Source organism: Berghia stephanieae, chromosome 7 (genome assembly GCF_034508935.2).
Source record: "Berghia stephanieae isolate SIO BIC M18660-M18661 chromosome 7, UCSD_Bste_1.3, whole genome shotgun sequence".
NCBI classification, from domain to species: Eukaryota; Metazoa; Mollusca; class Gastropoda; order Nudibranchia; family Aeolidiidae; genus Berghia; species Berghia stephanieae.
Window position 1 is genome coordinate 380,943 of NC_088366.1, and position 22,500 is coordinate 403,442.

The 22,500-nt window shown below is 40.1% G+C and overlaps 1 protein-coding gene across 3 annotated transcripts in view; it reads right to left on the reverse strand.

Annotated features, from left to right (window-relative positions):
* Positions 1-22,500, reverse strand: part of LOC144976310 (GTP-binding protein RAD-like) — a 116,611-nt gene that overhangs the window by 62,260 nt on the left and 31,851 nt on the right. For all 3 annotated transcript variants that reach the window (XM_078920503.1, XM_078920504.1, XM_078920505.1), the window contains exon 3: positions 6,724-6,996. In XM_078920503.1, coding sequence (XP_078776629.1) covers positions 6,724-6,996 — 273 coding nt within the window. The remainder of the gene's footprint in view (positions 1-6,723; positions 6,997-22,500) is intronic.

Below are 22,500 nucleotides of genomic sequence, written 5' to 3' on the forward strand. Positions count from 1 at the left end.
GTGTAAAACGAGTACCTGTCCGTTTACAGCGTTGTCTGTGTCGTAAAAAAATATAATATCACCAAACAGGCGTCATGTCTCTTTTTACATGTTAAGTGTTGTTGTTTAGGGACTTTTAGTAAAGCATTTTGAGCACCTTTAGTTTGGTTGTTTTTTATTTATCGGGACAAAATGTAAGTCGACAATTTGTAATTGGATTCAATAGTCTGATGTCACGTCGCTCAGCAACGGCGGCCATCGTGGTTCTAAACAAAGAAAATCGGTATGTTTTATTCTTCATGCTGGCTAGAACTTTTCATATGTCTTGTGATCAGAATGTGTAAAAGTCAAAACATGAACAGATTTATATTGTTTTTTCTCCTCTGGATACGCTTTTATACTCGTCGGAGAAATATTTCATAAGGGCGTCCGCCATTGTTCCGATAGTTTAGAGCCAGTTACTAAGTTGCGATGCGTCATTACGAGGGAAGTGACGTCACGACTGTTGAAGCGTATTGAAGAGTGGTTTTCCAAAACTCCCTAACTCCGTTTTTCCCATTTTGAAATATTGAGGATTATCTCCCCTAAAATGTCTCATTCGGTCTTTTATTTTACATATTTAACTTCAAATTCACACAAAGCTAGGGAAATGTTTGTGTAATTTGGTGCTTAAAACATAATTTACATTAACAAGTTTGAACAGTCGTGACGTCACTTCCCTTGTAATGACGCATAGTAACTTAGTAACTGGTTCTAAACTATCGGAACAATGGCGGACGCCCTCATGAAATACTTCTCCGACGAGCATAAAAGCGTATCAAGAGGAGAAAATCATTACAAATCTGATCATGTTTTGACTTTTATACATTCTGATCATATGACATGTGAAAAAGTTCTAGCCAGCATGAAGAATAAAATGTACCGATTTTCTTTGTTTAAAAGTTGCTCGTTGCTTGGCGGACGTGACGTCAGTCTATTGAACCCTATTTGATGCTTTAAAAAAAATTTACATTTGAATTTATCTCCTGGATGGAATGCATGGAAAACCACTCGTCAATTGTCGTTGAGTATTTGTGATAATGATGACGTCTTCAACGCACTAATCCGTATGACTATTTACCATTATCATCTATGAGATGTGGATGCTATTTACCTATGGAAATGGGGTGTCATGTGAGCGTTGGCCGTTCACACATACACACACACACACAAACTCACACACATACACATACACACATGCATACATTCACACATACACACACACATACATTTACACACACACACACACACACACACACACACCAGACATACAAAACTTGTGGAGATATGAGATTAAGTTTAAGGAGTCAAATATTAACACAGTCGTGTAAACAAGTACGTAGATGTTCCAAAGTACACACGGACTAATGACGTCATTAAAATATGATGCTATTATATATTTCTCGAATCTTCTTTTGATCGAATTTCATAAAAAGTATTTTTTTTAAATAACAAAATTAATAACGAAACAAATGTAACAAAACGAATAATATTTTTAAATTGAGCTTTTATACTGCGCATTATCCATTAATTGTGCTCAAAGCGCTTTACAAGGGGTTCCTGGCCAACAGCAATAGTTAACATTTAGGACGGGACATGACGCCTTTTAGGCGATATTACAAAAAAAAATTTGGACAGAGACAACGCTGTTAACGGTCAGGTACTCATTTTACACTTCAGTACGGTGAGAGAATGTGAGTAAAGAGCCTTTTCCAAGGACTAAACTATGCGCCGAGCGAGGGTCGAACCTAGGACCTTCCGATCCCAAAGTGACTGTTATACCGCAAGACCACATAACGCAATACTACTACTACTACTACTACTACTACTACTACTACTACTACTACTACTACTACTACTACTACTACTACTACTACTACTACTACTAACAGCCAGGTACTCATTTTATACCTGAATACAAGGGGTCCCTGGCCAACAGCAACATGTAACATTTTAAACCTGAATACAAGGGGTCCCTGGCCAACAGCAACACGTAACATTTTATACCTGAATACAAGGGGTCCCTGGCCAACAGCAACACGTAACATTTTAAACCTGAATACAATGGGTTACTGGCCAACAGGAACACGTGACATTTTAAACCTGAATACAAGGGGTCACTGACCAACAGCAACACGTAACATTTTATACCTGAATACAAGGGGTCACTGACCAACAGCAACACGTAACATTTTATACCTGAATACAAGGGGTCACTGACCAACAGCAACACGTAACATTTTAAACCTGAATACAACGGGTCCCTGACCAACAGCAACACGTAACATTTTAAACCTGAATACAATGGGTTACTGGGCAACAGGAACACGTGACATTCTCCCAAAGACTCAACTCTATGCGCCGCTCAGAGCGGTACTCGAACCCTGGACTACCTGTCAAAAGGCGATTGTCATCATAAACACTAGAGCATGTGCGATTATGTGGTCTAGTGGTATGACACTCGCTTTCGGGTCGGAAAGTCCTCTTTCGAGCCTCGCTCGGCGCATAGTTGAGTCTTTGGAGAACGCTCTTTCTTCACATTCTCTTACCGTTCTTGGGTGTAAAATGAGTACGTGGCCGTAAAATGGAAATATCGTCACGTCCCGTCCTAATGTTAAATGTTGCTGTTGGCCAGGGAACGTTTAGAGGATATTGCGCTATATAAAAGCTCAAGAGAGAGAAAAGACTCCTATTTAGTTGTTAACTTGACCACTCCAGACACAACACAAGGCATGTGATCAATTCTTGGAGATAGAATGGCCACGTCTGTTTTCAGACACAATTTTTAATACAAGGCATGTGATCAATTCTTGGAGATAGAATGGCCACGTCTGTTTTCAGACACAACACAAGGCATGTGATCAATTCTTGGAGATAGAATGGCCACGTCTGTTTTCAGACACAATCTTTAATACAAGGCATGTGATCAATTCTTGGAGATAGAATGGCCACGTCTGTTTTCAGACACAACACAAGGCATGTGATCAATTCTTGGGGATAGAATGGCCACGTCTGTTTTCAGACACAATTTTTAATACAAGGCATGTGATCAATTCTTGGAGATAGAATGGCCACGTCTGTTTTCAGACACAACACAAGGCATGTGATCAATTCTTGGGGATAGAATGGCCACGTCTGTTTTCAGACACAATCTTTAATACAAGGCATGTGATCAATTCTTGGAGATAGAATGGCCACGTCTGTTTTCAGACACAACACAAGGCCTGTGATCAATTCTTGGAGATAGAATGGCCACGTCTGTTTTCAGACACAATTTTTAATACAAGGCATGTGATCAATTCTTGGAGATAGAATGGCCACGTCTGTTTTCAGACACAACACAAGGCATGTGATCAATTCTTGGGGATAGAATGGCCACGTCTGTTTTCAGACACAATCTTTAATACAAGGCATGTGATCAATTCTTGGAGATAGAATGGCCACGTCTGTTTTCAGACACAACACAAGGCATGTGATCAATTCTTGGAGGTAGAATGGCCACGTCTGTTTTCAGACACAACACAAGGCATGTGATCAATTCTTGGAGGTAGAATGGCCACGTCTGTTTTCAGACACAACACAAGGCATGTGATCAATTCTTGGAGATAGAATGGCCACGTCTGTTTTCAGACACAACACAAGGCATGTGATCAATTCTTGGAGATAGAATGGCCACGTCTGTTTTCAGACACAACACAAGGCATGTGATCAATTCTTGGAGGTAGAATGGCCACGTCTGTTTTCAGACACAATTTTTACTCCTGCTGTCTATAAAAAAAAATTGTAAAGAAAAAGGGGGAAAAATGTACATATTTTATATGAAAGTTCTATATAGCGCAATATCTACTCGAAGTCTCAAAGCGCTTTACAAGGGGTCCCATGGCAACAGCAACACTTAACATGTAGGACGAGGCATCACGCATGTTAGACGATATTACATTTTTGTCCGACAACGGCGTTAATGGTCAGGTACTCATTTTACACCTGATTACGGTGAGAGAATGTGAGTAAAGAGCCTTTTTCCAATTATTCAACTATGCGCCGAGCGAGGCTTGAACACATGACTTTCCGATCCAAAAACGAGTGGCATACTAGAGATAATGTGAGTAAAGAGCCTTCTCTGATGACTAAACTTTGAGACTCAGAGCGGTATTCAAACCCGGGCCCTATTTATCCAAATGCAAATGTCATACCACACGACCACTGTAGCCATCGTTACTTGATATCATGACAGACCAAAAAATGACGTCAAAAGACAAGTCTTTGGCCACAAAGGAAAACAAATCGTGATTTGTATTCAATAGGTAACCAATGGAATCACTTGTTTCCTTGAGCACTACTCACGACAACTCACTAGACGGTGCCAAAACCTACAAAATTGACGTCAAAACTGGAAGTCCTAGTTGGTTCTAGTGTCAGGCTTTCTGTTAACGATGGCTACGCTCCAACCCCCCCCCCCTCCACACACACACACACACACACACACATACACACACACACACCAATATTCAGTTATTTTGTATTTTGCAAGGAAACGGCCTTGGGTGGAGGGGGGGTGGGGGGGGAGGGGTGAATAATTAATCCAGGCGGCCACCCCACTATGGTGATATTATCTGTTCCTATTCAGAACGTTCATCAACGTTCGGAAAGCCGCGGGGATGAAATAATGACACGTGTCAACAAATAATGAATCAACATTGTTGTCTAAAGACACCGAAGTGAATCGAGACTTACAAACAACATTTGCTAATGGCATTTCGTCTGATTAGATGGCTGGAAAGGGGGAGGGGTGGGGGGAGGGGTGTGACCAGCGAGAGAGGTGGAAGGTCGTTTTGATATTTTTTTTATCTCCCCTTCCCACCGTAGTCCTTGTTTATTGTAATATCATCATTAGGTAATATATACACCATCATATCGACGACAATGACGACGACGACGACGCCGAGAAGAAGAGGAAGAAGAAGAACAAGAAGAAGAACAAGAAGAAGAAGAAGAAGAAGAAGAAGAAGAAGAAGAAGAAGAAGGAGGAGGAGGAGGAGGAGGAGGAGGTGGAGGAGGAGGAGGTGGAGGAGGAGGTGGTGGAGGAGAAGGTGGAGGAGGAGCAGAAGCAGAAGAAGAAGAAGAAGTTTGTTTCGCATCGGTCTTCTATGCTCTTAAATTTCTCATTCCAATGGCCAAGCAAATTTTATGAAGACTATTTCCCACAGTCCCCCAAACACTCATTCCAATGGCCAAGCAAATTTTATGAAGACTATTTCCCACAGTCCCCCAAACACTCATTCCAATGGCCAAGCAAATTGTATGAAGACTATTTCCCACAGTCCCCCAAACACTCATTCCAATGGCCAAGCAAATTTTATGAAGACTATTTCCCACAGTCCCCCAAACACTCATTCCAATGGCCAAGCAAATTTTATGAAGACTATTTCCCACAGTCCCCCAAACACTCATTCCAATGGCCAAGCAAATTGTATGAAGACTATTTCCCACAGTCCCCCAAACACTCATTCCAATGGCCAAGCAAATTTTATGAAGACTATTTCCCACAGTCCCCCAAACACTCATTCCAATGGCCAAGCAAATTTTATGAAGACTATTTCCCACAGTCCCCCAAACACTCATTCCAATGGCCAAGCAAATTTTATGAAGACTATTTCCCACAGTCCCCCAAACACTCATTCCAATGGCCAAGCAAATTTTATGAAGACTATTTCCCACAGTCCCCCAAACACTCATTCCAATGGCCAAGCAAATTTTATGAAGACTATTTCCCACAGTCCCCCAAACACTCATTCCAATGGCCAAGCAAATTTTATGAAGACTATTTCCCACAGTCCCCCAAACACTCATTCCAATGGCCAAGCAAATTTTATGAAGACTATTTCCCACATTCCCCCAAACACTCATTCCAATGGCCAAGCAAATTTTATGAAGACTATTTCCCACAGTCCCCCAAACACTCATTCCAATGGCCAAGCAAATTTTATGAAGACTATTTCCCACAGTCCCCCAAACACTCATTCCAATGGCCAAGCAAATTTTATGAAGACTATTTCCCACAGTCCCCCAAACACTCATTCCAATGGCCAAGCAAATTTTATGAAGACTATTTCCCACAGTCCCCCAAACACTCATTCCAATGGCCAAGCAAATTTTATGAAGACTATTTCCCACAGTCCCCCAAACACTCATTCCAATGGCCAAGCAAATTTTATGAAGACTATTTCCCACATTCCCCCAAACACTCATTCCAATGGCCAAGCAAATTTTATGAAGACTATTTCCCACAGTCCCCCAAACACTCATTCCAATGGCCAAGCAAATTTTATGAAGACTATTTCCCACAGTCCCCCAAACACTCATTCCAATGGCCAAGCAAATTTTATGAAGACTATTTCCCACAGTCCCCCAAACACTCATTCCAATGGCCAAGCAAATTTTATGAAGACTATTTCCCACAGTCCCCCAAACACTCATTCCAATGGCCAAGCAAATTTTATGAAGACTATTTCCCACAGTCCCCCAAACACTCATTCCAATGGCCAAGCAAATTTTATGAAGACTATTTCCCACAGTCCCCCAAACACTCATTCCAATGGCCAAGCAAATTTTATGAAGACTATTTCCCACAGTCCCCCAAACACTCATTCCAATGGCCAAGCAAATTTTATGAAGACTATTTCCCACAGTCCCCCAAACACTCACCTCGTCTCATACTCTATGGCGTTGGGTGAGAGGTAATGAATGTCCGTTCTCTTGAGGTCATTCCGTGTGGGCAGACTGGTGGTCCGGGGACGGATGTGGTCTAGCTCGATGTTCTCTAGCTGTCGTCTGCGGGGTTTCTTCAAGGACGACGACCTCTGTTTTGGTCTGGGCGTGAGGTGTAAGGCTGACATGAGGCGTGTGGTCGACTGGACAGTGCTACAACGGACTGTGGACAGGTCGAGTTGGTGGCTGGAGTGAGACTGGTAATGCTCTCTGAGGAATGAAATCAATTGGAAATTATATTTATATATTTTATAAATAATAATGATGAATTCTCTTCATTCATCCTCGAGGTGGAATTTGTCTTTAGTGTCTAGTCCAAGAGAAGATTGGAATTTTGGATTCTCATTTATTGAAAATCACTTGTTATTCCAGCCCCCTCATTGGAAAACCCGATCATTTCTTAGTAAATACATAATCGTTGAATAATGTGTTGAATAAACAATTTACTCAACGATTGCAGAATATTTTCGCACATTTTATTGGTGTGAAATTAGGTGTAAAAGACCGCTGATTGATCATTATAAATAATCTTTTGGTGCGCATGAATACAAATCCAACGTTTTTAGTTTTGGGTGAAATTGTAATTCAAGCAGAAGTAGAAAGATACAAATTATGGTGAATAGAAGTACTAATACCATACAATTGGTTACAAAATATCTAATAATCTTACTTGGAGGGGTGGATTAAATGTATTCTTTCATTTATTTATTTTTTTGTATTTATTAAACTGGTTATTTTTTTTTATCGTGCAATTCCTGGCAGGCTCGTTGTGTTATTTGACACGATAAAATTAACTCACTTTAAATAAACAAAAAAAAATGAAAGAATCGTTTATTATTCCACCCCTCTCATTGGAAACACGCAACATGTAGAACGAGACATGACGCCTATAAGGCGATATTACACTTTTTTCCGACAGAGACAACGCTGTTAAGAGAGTATGACCGGGTACTAATTTTACTCCTGAGTAAGACGAGAGAATATGAGTAAATGGCCTTTTCCAAGGACTCAACTATGCGCCAAGCGAGGCACGAACCCATGACTTTCCGATCCAAAAGCGAGTGTCATACAACTAGACCACACGAAGAGTGAATAGCTGAAGGGACTCCCAAGGATATTGTAATGTAAACAACCCTCAATGTAAACAACCCACAATGTAAACAATCCACAATGTAAACAACCCACAATGTAAACAATCCACAATGTAAACAACCCACAATGTAAACAATCCACAATGTAAACAATCCACAATGTAAACAACCAACAATGTAAACAATCCACGAGGCATTAGGATGGACCAAGATGACCACGAGGCCGTTCCGGGCATGATAACAAATCTGCTTGACCAAAGACAACAATGGCACAGAGATAGATAGATGGATAGAGAGATAGAGGGATTGGTAGATGTATAGATAGATGGATAAAGAGATAGAGGGATAGATAGATAGATGGATAAAGAGATAGAGGGATAGATAGATGGATAAAGAGATAGAGGGATAGATAGATAGATCGATAAAGAGATAGAGGGATAGATAGATCGATAAAGAGATAAAGGGATAGATAGATGGATAAAGAGATAGAGGGATAGATAGATGGATAAAGGGATAGAGGGATAGATAGATCGATAAAGAGATAGAGGGATAGATATATCGATAAAGAGATAGAGGGATAGATAGATTGATAAAGAGATAGAGGGATAGATAGATTGATAAAGAGATAGAGGGATAGATAGATTGATAAAGAGATAGAGGGATAGTTAGATGGATAAAGAGATAGATAGATAGATAGATAGATAGATGGATAGATAGATGGATGGATCGATAGATAGATAGAATGAGAGAAGAGAGAGAGAGAGAGAAAGAGAGAGAGAGAGAGAGAGAGAGAGGATTAGACTTGTTTTATCTGACATCTGTCTGGATTGTATGTGACATGAATATTAAGGGTTTTTTCATACTTTTTTTCCATTGGCTTAGGAAGGGTTTTGAACCCGAAACGTTCTGCATTTAACATTTTATTTTTTTTCTTTCTAAGCTGTTACCATCTTCTTCGTACATTATTTTAATCGATAATAATATTATTATATTATCTTAGATGTCCTGGACACATTGACAATGATATTGAGGGGAGGGGGTGGGAGATTGGAATGGGGAGGGAGGGGAGGAGGGGGGGGATTGGAATGGGGGGGGGGGGGGGGGGTATGTAAAATATAATACTTTGGTATCTTAATGATTTGAATAACCCCAATTCTATGACAACTTCCTTCTGCCGTGCTCTAGAAAAACATATATTTAGAAATTTGGCCAGAAAACTCGTCCTTCAAATATCGATCGATTTAAATGACCATCGTCTTAGCAAAAACTACAAAACCTGGGACTTCGCGAAGTCCCAGGTTTGGTAGTTTTTGCTAAGACGATGGTCATTTAAATCGATCGATATTTGAAGGACCAGTTTTCTGGCCAAATTTCTAAACATGTGTTTTTTTAGAGTACTACAGTCTTGTCTTGACAGTGGATCTTTGTCTCCATTGAACACATTGTCAAGACAAAACCAATTTATTACATTAATTTCATTGTTATCTCCCTTGTTGTCTTCAATACTCCGAGACAAAAGAGTACCATTGATTGTAATGCACGATGACATGACAATGGGACAATCAACAACCGTTGTCATTGACAACATAACATTGATGCCGGGGGGTGGGGGGTGGCATATAGTGGTCCAATAAAACTAAAGACTCTCCCCCCCCCCCGCCCCTTATCTCTCTCTCTCTCTCTCTCTCTCTCTCTCTCTCTCTCTCTTTCTATCTATCTTATATCTATTTAACTCTCTCTCTCTCTCTCTCTCTCTCTCTCTTTATCTATTTATTTATTTTTCTATCTATCTATCCCTCTCTCTCCCTCTCTAACTACGCATCTCTCTCTCTCTCTCTCTCTCTCTCTCTCCTTATATAAATAATAGGGCGTTTCGTAATTTAGTTTTGCTATCTCACTATAATAAAATAGGGTTTTCATTAAAACCAAATGTTTATCGGGTGTTTTTAAAGCTTAAAATTTAATGTCATGGGTTATTTGTTATTGTTATTCGTTGTGTCACGTGGGCTGCTTTGACTTTTTTTTTTTTTGGTACAACTATTATTCATTTTATTACAGCATTTAACTCGAAATCAATTTTTGTGTAAATCTATAAGGAATTCTCTCCCTTCTTTTCAAATTCATTGTCAACACAAATTCATGGCATTCATCTAGTGTTAGGGAGGAAAGCTCTCGTCTAACCACAAGGCCAGAGGGGACATCCGGGTCCAACCAATAAACCGGAAACACCAGAACTACAACTATGCTTTAGTATCGTCCACTTTAATTCCTTTATTTATATATATATATATATATATATATATATATATATATATATATATATAGAGAGAGAGAGAGAGAGAGTTAAATAGATTGATTGATAGATAGACAGATAGATAGATAGATAGATAGATAGATAGATAGATAGATAGATAGATAGATAGATAGATAGATAGATAGATAGATAGATAGATAGATAGATAGGTAGGTAGATAGATAGATAGATAGATGGATAGATAGATAGATAGATAGATAGATAGATAGATAGATAGATAGATAGATAGATAGATAGGTAGGTAGATAGATAGATAGATAGATAGATAGATAGATAGATAGATAGATAGATAGAGAGAAAGAAAAGAGAGAGAGAGAGAGAGAGAGAGAGAGAGAGAGAGAAACAAAAATTGCCATTCTCCCTAAAATCGACAAATTCTCGTCCCCATCTATTTTTGGTAGAAAAAGCAGAAGGCATTACAAATCCGTGACTCATGGCCTGAAAACGATTTCGATGCTAAACATGAATGGGGAGTCAAACTAGAAACCTCGGGTCATGCATGTGGTCTTGTGGGACGACACTACTCGCTTTCGGATCGGAAGGTCCTGAGTTCGAGCCTCGCTCGGCGGATAGTTGAGGCCTTGGAAGAAGCTCTTTACTCACATTCTCTCACCGTACTCAGGTTTAATATGAGTACCTGGCCGTTATCAGCGTTGTCTCTGTCCGGAAAATAAAACTAATATCGCCTAACAGGCGTCATGTTTCGTTCTACATGTTGTGTGTTGCTGTGGTCAGGGACCCTTTGTAAAGTGCTTTGAGCACGATTAGTGGATATTGCGCTATATAAAAGCTCAATTTATTTTATTATTTATTTTAATCTACTAGAGTTCAAAAGCTAAAATGACATATTGCAGAACATTCTAAAGTAACTCCCACTTATCTACATCTGTTGTAATAAATTTGTGAGCAATATCCACTAAACGTGCCGAAGGCTCTTTAGAAGGGATCCCAAGCCAACAGCAGCGCTTAATATGTAGAACGAAACATGACGTCTGTTTGATGAAATTACATATTTTTTCGGACAATAGACCACGCTGTTAACGGCCAGGTACTCATTTTACACCTGAGTACGGTGAGAGAATGTGAGTAAAGAGCCTTTTCCAAGGACTCAACTATGCGCCGCTCAAAATGGGACTCGAACCTTGGACCCTCCGATCCGAAGGAGAGTATCATACCACTAGACCGGACTTAATCCACCACAGTACCGTTTTGTGGCAGTGGGTGACGTGAATCGTGGACTAACCATGACACCAAGCTATTCCAAAACTCTTCAATTCCAAGTTGGAAATAACACGAGTTTTGTGGCCAAATTGGCTTCACGTCATTTCTCTCGTAATGATGCATAGTAACTTAGTGACTGGTTCTAAACTATCGGAAAAATGGCGGTCGCCTTATGAAATATTTCTCCGACGAGCAAAAATGTCCAGAAGAGAAAAGCATTATAAATCCGATCGTGTTTTGACTTTTATATATTCTATCACTAATGTGAAAAAGTTCTAGCCAGTATGAAGAATAAAAAGTACCCATTTTCTTTGTTTAGAACCAAGCTGCTAGTTGCTTGGCGGACGTGATGTCAGACTATTGAATCCAATTGGGAGGGGGGGGGGAGCTTTTAATCTGATGAAAACAGAAATGTGCTCCTCCGGGATTTGAGTCCGGATATTTTGGATACATCAAGGGGGAAAAACTCCACGTCCTTGACCCATCATACGTACTCTTTCATTTCCGATTCAGCGGCCATCTGTAACCGATGGAGTCCTTGTAGAGATATCGTTTTGTATCGCGTGTTTCTAGAACGGTTTTTATTCATTATTCCAATTCGAATCTGAACTCACTCAACGCGAACACCGACTACATCCGTAGTTTACCCGGGTTACTTTTACCCCATGCCTATTTATTACATTTTTCTGAGACACATTATAGGCGTACTATCAAAGCTAATGTTTTTCATTTTTACATGTTAATGGTTGTTGAATAAAACTATCTATCCACATGCTTATTTTTGATACATTTTTTTCCAATTTTGAAGAGTTGCAAAAATCTCTAGGATTGAGTGAGTTCAAATAGAATAAAGGAATTCTCAACGGTCTATTTAACATTGAGTTTGGTGTCCCAGGGGAGATGAATATCAAATGAGAAATGATGTGAGTGGAGCAGGCACTAAGACTGATAGAAACAATCATGTACTGTGTCACTTTTCTCAATCGATAATTTCTAAAGATGATAAGACGAACTTTATCTATCTTCTTCTCAAAATTCAAACTGGGCATGGCCATTGATCGACGTGTACGTTTATGCAGGTCTGACGTCCTAGCGCAATTTTGGGCCTAGTTTAACATTGTTGTAATGGACAGTATTTTGCGTCATTTTTTTAATGTTGAGATTTCCATTACAACCATGAGCCCATAATGAATAGAGATATCCGACCTGTAAATGTGTGCACGTCGCCATTGATTAATGAAACATGAAAAATAATTAAGCGAACATAAGAAAATGAGGTACAAAAACATAAATTAACAAAAAGCTTAAAACGACTAAACATAGAAAAAGATCTCTCACACCTTTCGAGTTGACTCTCTTCCCCAGGGGCCACCCCTCCCTCTCTCTCTCTCTCTCTCTCTCTCTCTAATTCTCTCTCTCTCCCTCTCTCGCTCTCTCTCTCTCTATCTCTCTCTCTCTCTAATTCTCTCTCTCTAATTCTCTCTCTCTCTCTCTCTAATTCTCTCTCTCTAATTCTCTCTCTCTCTCTCTAATTCTCTCTCTCTCTCTCTCTCCAATTCACTCTCTCTCTAATTCTCTCTCTCTCTCTCTCTCTCTCTAATTCTCTCTCTCTCTCTAATTCTCTCTCTCTCTCTCAAATTCACTCTCTCTCTCTAATTCTCTCTCTCTCTAATTCTCTCTCTCTCTCTCTAATTCTCTCTCTCTCTCTCTCTCTCTCTCTCTCTCTCTAATATTAGTGTCTCTGGTTAAAAAAAAAAAAGACTTGTTCTTAGGTAAGGCACACTCATCACCTCACTTGACTCTGGTGTGAATGAATACCAGGCTTCGGCGATAACGGATATTGTAATTACCCTAATTCAGTATCCCACCGCTCCGTGTCCCTGATCACCCCCCCCCCCCCACCCCCCACCCCCACCCCCCAGACGTGGTCCAGCAGACAGAGATCTTAACGAGTCCGTATTGATATTTCTTTGTGAGGCCCCTGTTTGTGGCATGTATTGTGATTCCAATACGTTATGGAGATGTCGATATTCCAACGACGACGGAATAGAATCTGTGAATTGCTGGGTCTTTCACACTGAGCTCCTTCCGGTCGGCCACGGGTGTTGGCATAATGATTATGGAAGAAAGGGATCGACAATGTTAGAAAGAAAAAGCTAATCAGATATAAATTAGCAAAGGGAAACAAAACTTGAGGTGAGCTTTTATATAGCGCAATATCCACTAAACGTGCTCAATGCGCTTTACAAAGTGTCCCTGATCAACAGCAACCCGTAATATTTGGAACGAGACACGACGTCTGTTAGGCGATATTACAATTTTTTCTGACAGAGACAACGCTGTTAACGACCAGGTACTCATTTTACACCCTAGTACAGTGTGAGAACATCGGGTAAAGAGCCTTTTATAAGGCATCAGCTATGCGCCGAGCGAAGCTCGAACCCAGGACCTTCCGATCCGAAAGCGAGTGTCCTACCACTAGACCACATAGCCGCACGAAATATATAAAATCCTTGACCTCCGCTCCAACAGAAATAAAAGGCGGCCATTACTTTGAAGTGGATTTCTAAACGTTTTGTAATTTAAATTTCAAACATCCATTCTTTTCAATCCGATTCAATAACCATCCATTTACCTGATGACAGATTCGACTATTTTCATTGGCTAAGGATTAAGTCCTTGACCTACGGGAACCAATCAAAATGCCTCGATCCATTCGCCTCGGATTAATAATAATAATAATAATAACGGTATCTTTTCATGTCATTAATTAATAGTTTTAAAAATGAGGGCTCTATAATTTCATGTTGCTTAGAGACAAATAAAATAGTTCATGATATTTTATATAATGAGCAATTCTATATAGATATATATAATATAAAGAATTGCTCATTATATAAAAGTTCATTAACTGTTTTACACATATTATATAAATATATATATATATTGTATCATTGTATCAATCTTGTCATACGCGCGGCTATGTGGTATGGCACTATCGCATCAAAAGGTCCAAGGTTCGACTCCCATCCTGAGTGGCGTATAGGTAAACCCTTAAAAAGCCCTTTACTCAATTCTCTCGCCGTATACAGGTTTAAGTTGTTAACGGCCATATACCCATTTTACACATGTGGACGGTGAGATAATATGAGTAAAGAGCCTTTTCCATGGACACAACTATTCTCTGCTCACAAACGCTCTCGAACCTTGGACCTTCCGATCCGAATGAGAGAGCCTTTTCACTTGACCACGGCAATTCTGCAATAATGGCGGGGGGTAGAAACAAAGAGAGGTCAATGACCGTGGATTTGGTCATGGTCTAATTAACCGGTAGATTTTTGATCAATCAAAACATGGAATTTGTGACACACCTTCACACGTGCTCGGACAAACATCGCTGGTTGTTTATAGATAGTTCGAAGATGACGTCACTCAGGTCTTTGTTATTGTTTTTTGCCATCCGCGTTTATGAGTAATGCTCACGGAACTGTATTAACCCGACTATAAACGTTCATGGATACACATAGTTTTGTGTGTTGGTCCGTTATAGATAGAATGCGCTTGGCCAAGGAGTTCACAACATTGCTATCCGGAAGTATAACGGACCAACACACAAACTCTGTGTAACCATGAACTTTTATAGTCTGGTTAATACAGTTTTGTGAGATCAACTCACAAACGCGGATGGCAAAAACAATAACAAAGGCCTGAGTGACGTCATCTTCGAACTATCTATACATCCGGATGGCAATGTTATGAGCTTCTTAGCCAAGCACATACTATCTATAAACAATAACGTGAATAAAGTCGACCTCTCTCTGATCATTGTTCTTGTTTTTATACCGCCAGATGGGTGACTAGTTATCACACGATGTTCTAGATCAAACTAAAAACGTTCAAGTTTACAAATAGTTTTTGTGTTGGTTTTTGTAATCATGCGGTAGAACAGTGGGTATTTTAAATAGACACATACCATCAATAGTAAACATGTGTTGTTTGATATGTTAACCAATCACTGCCATTGTTTACAGTATGACGACTGTCCGAGACGCGTGGTTATCTAAGTGTCTAAGATAATAATATGCGCTTGGCTAAGAAGCTCCCAACATTGTATATCTAAATATAACAGACCAATTACTCATAAACATGGATGGCAAAAAAACAATAACAAAGACCATTTATAGGAGTGTAGGTTAAAACAAAGAGAGTTCAATGACCGTGGATTTGGCCCAGGTCTACTTGATGTCATTGGAACCGTTGACTGTTCAATGTTACACATTGGTTTGTGTGTTGGTCCCTTATGTTCCATATCTATCTCTTTCTTTATGTCTCTCTCACTCTCTCCCTTGCTCTTTCTCTCCTTATTTCTGTATCTCTCAGTATCTCTTTCACTCTCGCTCCCTCCCTCTCCAAAAACGGCGAGCTTTTATCTAGCGCAATATCCACTAAACGTGCTCAAAGCGCTTGACAAATAGTCCTTGACCAACACGAAATATTTTTATCATGCAATAACACATACTCGCAAGCTCGTTGTGTTATGGGCCACGATAAAAATAACTCGTTTAATAAATACAAAGAGATGAAAGAATCGAATTCATCGAATATGACGTACGCGCGGAATGCTGTGAACTGATTTTAGTGCAGGTGAACGATGTGAACTGATTCCGGTGCAGGTGAACGATGGGATTGGAGGGTGAAGAATTTGACAAGGAAGAGGAGATGTTCATCCATGTGTTAAGTGCATTTCCGTCAGAGTTGATTGGAGTGGCAGGATCACCCTGAACGTGTGCATGTGTGTTAGTGTGTGTGTGTGTGTTTGTGTGTGTGCATGTGTGTGAGTGTGTGTGTGTGTTTGTGTGTGTATGTTTGTGTGTGTGAGTGTGTGTGAGTGTGTGTGTGCGTGGTAAAAAAAACGTGATCTTTTCCATAGACCAATATCCACTAAACGTGCTGCAAGACAAGCGTTTTACAAAGCGTCCCTGACCAACAGCAACATGCAACATTTATAACGACACATGACGCCTGGCAGGCGATAGCATCATTTTTTCCCCGACTGAGACAACGCTATTAACGACCAGGTACTCATTCACACATGAGTACGGTAAGAGAATGTGAGTAAAGAGGTAAGGGGTAGATAAGGAAGGAGAGAGGTCGAGGGAGAGAAAGAGCGAGAGAGAGAAAGAGAGAGAGAGAGAGAGAGAGTGAGTGAGTGAGTGAGTGAGTGTGTGTGTGTGTGAGAGAGAGAGAGAGAGTATTATTGATGCTTTCCGTTTCGGTATAATACTCACAACATCCGCCGATCGGATATAACGTACCAACTCACAAATCTAGATATAACATAGAGCTGAGTGACGTGAATTTCGTTCCTTCTATATAATTAGACCTTTTGTAATTGAGTAGAAGTACTAGTCATCGCACCCCGAGTGTACTGCATGCAGTGATTGTCAAGTGTCAAGCTGACCTACAGTCCGCCTAACGAGATGGATTGACCAATCACGTGACGGGGACAGATAGGTCTATCAGTTCTCTCAGACAACGGCTCCTCCCCTACTCGGACAAGAACACGTATTGAACATTTTGGTCAGAAATCTCCTCCTTCAAATATCGATCCATTTAAATGACCTTCATCTTAGCAAAAACTCTCAAACCTGGGATTTTCTTACAGACATCAAGAAGTCCAAGGTTTGGGAGTTTCTTTTATTGTATTTTTTTTTGGGGGGGGGGCGGCATATGACGTCCATTTTAATCGACTGATATTTGAAGGACGAGTTTCCTGGCCAAATATTTAAATCTGTGTTTTGTATTTTTTTCAGGGTACGAAGATGGGAACGAGGAGATGGCGTGGTTGGAGTGGGAAAGCGTTAGACACCAGGCAAACCCCATGACGGGTCACCTACCAATTGTGGAGCAGGAACTGGTGTGAGATAAAACATCAGAAAAAGGTGGGGATGTGATACAGTGGCAGACAAAACAATGAAGACAAATGGATGACTGGACAAAACATATCCCAGGAAACAAAGGTCGCCTGCCTGGAGTGGGGATTGTCATGGAATGGGGATGTCTGTGGTACGGCGCCTGCCTGGAGTGGGGATTGTCATGGAATGGGGATGTCTGAGGTACGGCGCCTGCCTGGAGTGGGGATTGTCATGGAATGGGGATGTCTGAGGTACGGCGCCTGCCTGGAGTGGGGATTGTCATGGAATGGGGATGTCTGAGGTACGGGGGAGGGGGTGGAGGGAGGATTGTCATGAATTGGGGATGTCTGAGGTACGGCGCCTGCCTGGAGTGGGGATTGTCATGGAATGTGGATGTCTGAGGTACGGGGGAGGGGGTGGAAGGAGGATTGTCATGAATTGGGGATGTCTGAGGTACGGCGCCTGCCTGGAGTGGGGATTGTCATGAATTGTGGATGTCTGAGGTACGGCGCCTGCCTGGAGTGGGGATTGTCATGGAATGTGAATGTCTAAGGTACGGGGGAGGGGGTGGAGGGAGGATTGTCATGAATTGGGGATGTCTGAGGTACGGCGCCTGCCTGGAGTGGGGATTGTCATGGAATGGGGATGGGGGAGGGGGAGGGGGTGGAGGGATATTTTTTGTTTGTTTGTTTGTTTTTTTTTTGGGGGGGGGGGTTTGTTGTTGTTGTTCTTTTTGGGTTTTTTATATTTTTGTGGGTTTTTTATTTGGAGAATTGTTTGTTTGTTTGTTTGTTTTATTTTTTGTTTGTTTGTTTTTTTTTTTGTTTTTGTTTTTTTTTTGTTTTTTTTTCTGTATTTTTTGGTGTGTGTGTTTTGTATTTAGTTTTTGTGTGTGTGTTTTGTTTTGTTTTGTCTTGCTTTGTTTTTGTTTTGTTTTTGTTTCTGTTTTTTTTTTGGGGGGGGTTTGTGGGGTTTGTTTTTTTTTGGGGGGGGGGGTGGGTTTTGAGAGGGGTTTGGTATTTTTCTTTGTGCTTTGTCTGTCACTGTTTGGTTGAAACCTTTATCTAAATATTCACCTGTCTCCTCCAACCCTCTTATCGTATGAGATCAGATTTCCAGTCAAAAGACTAATTAAGGTATTATCATTATTCCAGACCTCCCATTGTAAAACGTTGAATCATTCTTTGAACGCGTTGAATACAAATCCTATTCAACGATTGCAGAATATTTTCGCACATTTTATTGGTGTGAAATTAGGTGTAAAAGACAGCTGATTGGTCATTATAAATAATCTTTTGGTGCGCATGAATACAAATCCAACGTTTTTAGTTTTGGGTGAAATTGTCATTCAAGCAGAAGTAGAAAGATACAAATTATGGTGAATAGAAGTACTAATACCATACAATTGGTTACAAAATATCTAATAATCTTACTTCGAGGGTGGAATAAACGTATTCTTTCATTTCTTTGTATTTATTAAAACTCGTTATATTTTTATCGAGCATTAACCCATACCTGCAAGCTCGTAGTGTTATTGGGCACGAAAAAATGAAATCGTTTAAAGAGATGAAAGAATCGTATATTGTATATCCTTCCAATGCCTTACACGTGGCATGCTCTTCAAACTATCTCAATAAATCATTTTGGGGTTTTGATCAGGACAGACATCAATCATTTTCCTATTATTATGAATTTCATTCTTCAAAACGATAATATTCTAGAAGGGGGGGGGGGGGGGGGGGGGGGGGGGGGGGGGGGAGAGACACGCAAGGGGAACGGGTTTGAACATTGTAAAAAACACGTTTCAACGAAATTGTTTATGAATCCCTCAAATTGGGAGACAGTCCCGATAACTCAGTTGGTAGAGCACTTGCTTCACAAGTAAAGGGACTGGGATCGATCCCGGGTTTTCTGACCCTCTGTCCACCCAGCAGTGAATGGGTAGTTGAGTCTGTTAGATTTGGCGGAAAGTACTTTGCGATAGGAAATCGAGCAATTGTTATTGTTTCGTTTCACCCTATAGAAACCGGGATAAACTCCGGCTCCATGGGCCGAATGTCTCTGAAGGAATTTCTACTTTATTACCTCAAATTAGAAACAAAAGTCGTGACATCAAACCCTCCACTACTTTGGTTCCTAAATCCTTGGAAGTGTGTCGGTAACCAATCCTTCGGAGTACTAATAACGAATAGGTTACACATTGATACATAAAGGTGACGTAACTATTTCAGTAGCCAGGATGTATTGATAGTATGTGCTTGACTTAGAAGCTCATAACATTGTCATCCGGAAGTATAACGGACCAACACACAAAACTGTGAGTATCCATTAACGTTTATAGTCTGGTTAATACAGTTTAGTGAGAATTACTCATAAACATGGATGGCAAAATACAATAACAATGACCTGAGTAACGTCAGCTTCATTCTATTTATAGGCAGATTCTAAGAATTACGTGACGTAAAATAGAGAGGATGGATGATCTTTATTGACGACCAGCATTATCTAGGCTAGAAAATAAGATGCCCTCACATCTGAAACTAGAAGATGAATTACACAAGGTATGTATTCAGTCCTCTGGAAGAATAGTTTCCACTTCCAATGAAATAGGAACCAGTTTATTTTTTTAACAATACACTTTTATTCTTCCTTATATTATTTCTTACAATGTCTGGTTCTTGTATTTATCTGTGAGAGAACGTGAGTACAGACCCTGACATGTTGGACATTCACTCACCACGTGACTCACGACAACCCATGCTATGACCTCTGATTGACCTCCCGTCAAACCCACGTGGAAAAGTCAAATGAAATTACAAACCGACAGTAGAAAGTGAATAGAAAAGGAAATAAAAAGGAGTGACCATAAAACCCCAGATCGCTGGGGTCACATGACCTGTCAAAACGTTCTCATTGGCTGGTTTCTGTCTAGTTTTGGATTTTTATATTTGTACTTCTGGTGGCATCTCCCCGAGGGCGGAACGGTCAATTTTCCACCCAGCTTTGTCGTAATCTCCCATAATCCACCTTGTTTTAGAACTCCTTTCACTCCACGACAAACCAATAGGATCCATTCCTGGTGACGATAGAACCTGCTTGTTTGTGTGTGTGTGTGGGGGTGGGGGGGGGGGTATTTTGGGGGATTTTTGTTGGGGGGGGGGGGGATTTGTGTGTTTTGTTTTTGTTTGTTGTTGTTTTTTTATGGGGAGGGTTTCTTTTGTATTTTTTATGAATTATTATTTATTTATATATATATAATGTTTTTTATCAAGTCTTTTAGTCGTCTTTTTGGAGGGTTGGAAAGGGGGGGGGGGGGGCGGGCTCTTTATTTTCTATTTTGTTCGTTTCCGGGTTTGTTTTTTCTATGTTTTGTTTTGTTTTGTTTTTGTTTTTTTCTTTTGTTTTTTTTAAATTTTTCCTTGTATTATATTTGTTTCTTTTTTTTATTGATTTTTTTTTGGTTTTGTTTTGTTTTGTTTTCTTTTTGTTTTGTATTTTGTTTTAAATTGCACCGAAAAGGCAACCCTACCTACAACCTGTCTGTTAACCCCAACTCCGACTGTAAAAGGTTAATGATCTGCACTCAACCGTGATGTGTTTTTCCATAAATCCATGCCACGAATTCCATGTCATCAAATATTCTTGCATCGACTGACCTGGGATTATCATTATTATTATTATCATCATCATCATCATCATCATCATCATCATCATCATCATCATCATCATCATTAAAACGGATAAATAAATGAAAACGACCTAAGCAGAAATGAGTCTGATTGGACGATTGGATGGGTGGGAATCATTGAATGGATAGATGGAGAGAGAGGGGGGGGGTGAGGGAGAAAGAGAGAGAGAGTGAGGAGAAAGAGAGAGAGAGAAAGAGAGAGAGAGAGAGAGAGAGAGAGAGAGAGAGAGAGAGAAGGTAAGAAATCTTATTTAGAAATAAAGAATAATTGATAATAATGTGACCGATCGTGGCTAATAGGTAATTTGGTGAGTGGTAATGTCGATGGTACGAATGTATTTTAGTAGTCGACAGACTAAGGACCGAGGTCAGTTGTAGCTGGTTTGTTCAAGACCAACGTATACTTTGTTACAAAGTCATATTCAGCTTCGGAAAAATATAACCACCATAACACGGAACGTTTCGGGGTCAAAACTCTTCTTCAGCCAACAACAAAAATAAATAAAAAAACATAAATGCATTTCTAAAAAAGAAAATCTGACTAACCGAACACATGAACGACTGAATTCTAGCTTATCGTTCTTAAAATTGCCTTTACTCATCCCATACAGGAAATGTGTCTCTAGGGTCTATTCCAAGGGAAGACTAGAATAACCCAGGCGTCGGCCGCAGTGCAGCGCCGCAAATTGAGCTAGGGTGAGGTGACTTGCTCAAGGCCACACAGGGCAGCGGCGGGTGATCGAACCCGGTACCGTTTGGGCGTACCACTGCTCCACGCTGACCCCTTGGTCACGCCATCAACCCTTCCCGCCCTTCATTCCCATGTCAAGGCACGTGACCACCAACGTTTGGTTTGTCAACAAGACCGTAGATTAGAACATGTGGACATTCATTCCAGCAACGTTTGGAATGACACATGATGGAGGAAATCTCCTGAGGGGGTTTGGTCTGATTCGTCAGAAACATCAGTCTCTCTCTCTCTCTAATTTATTGTATTTCTATATCTCTCTATCTCTATCTCTCTCTCTCTCTCTCTTTCTCTCTCTCTCTCTCTCTCTCTCTCTCTCTCTCTATATATATATATATATATATATATATATATATATATATATATATATATATATATATATATGCATGCGCATTCCACCCAATTTCATCAGCGATGCTGTGTGTCTACATTTGGACATGGCAAAAGTTATACTGTGACATCTGTAAGACGACTTTGTTCATTAAAAAAAATAATAATAATAATCTAAAAATTCGAAATTTAAAACCAGAAAATAGAAGTTGCATTGTAGGTAAAATAATGTTCTAGAAAGACCGGATTAAATATTATGAACAGTCAGAGTCTCTGTAGCGCGGTGTACAAGCTGTCAGACTCTAACCTTGAATGTACTGGGTTTGATTCCCATTGTGGACAATTTATTTTTTAATTTTATTTTATTGAAAGAGAAATCACAAAAAACGGTGCGTTTTTGTTTTTGT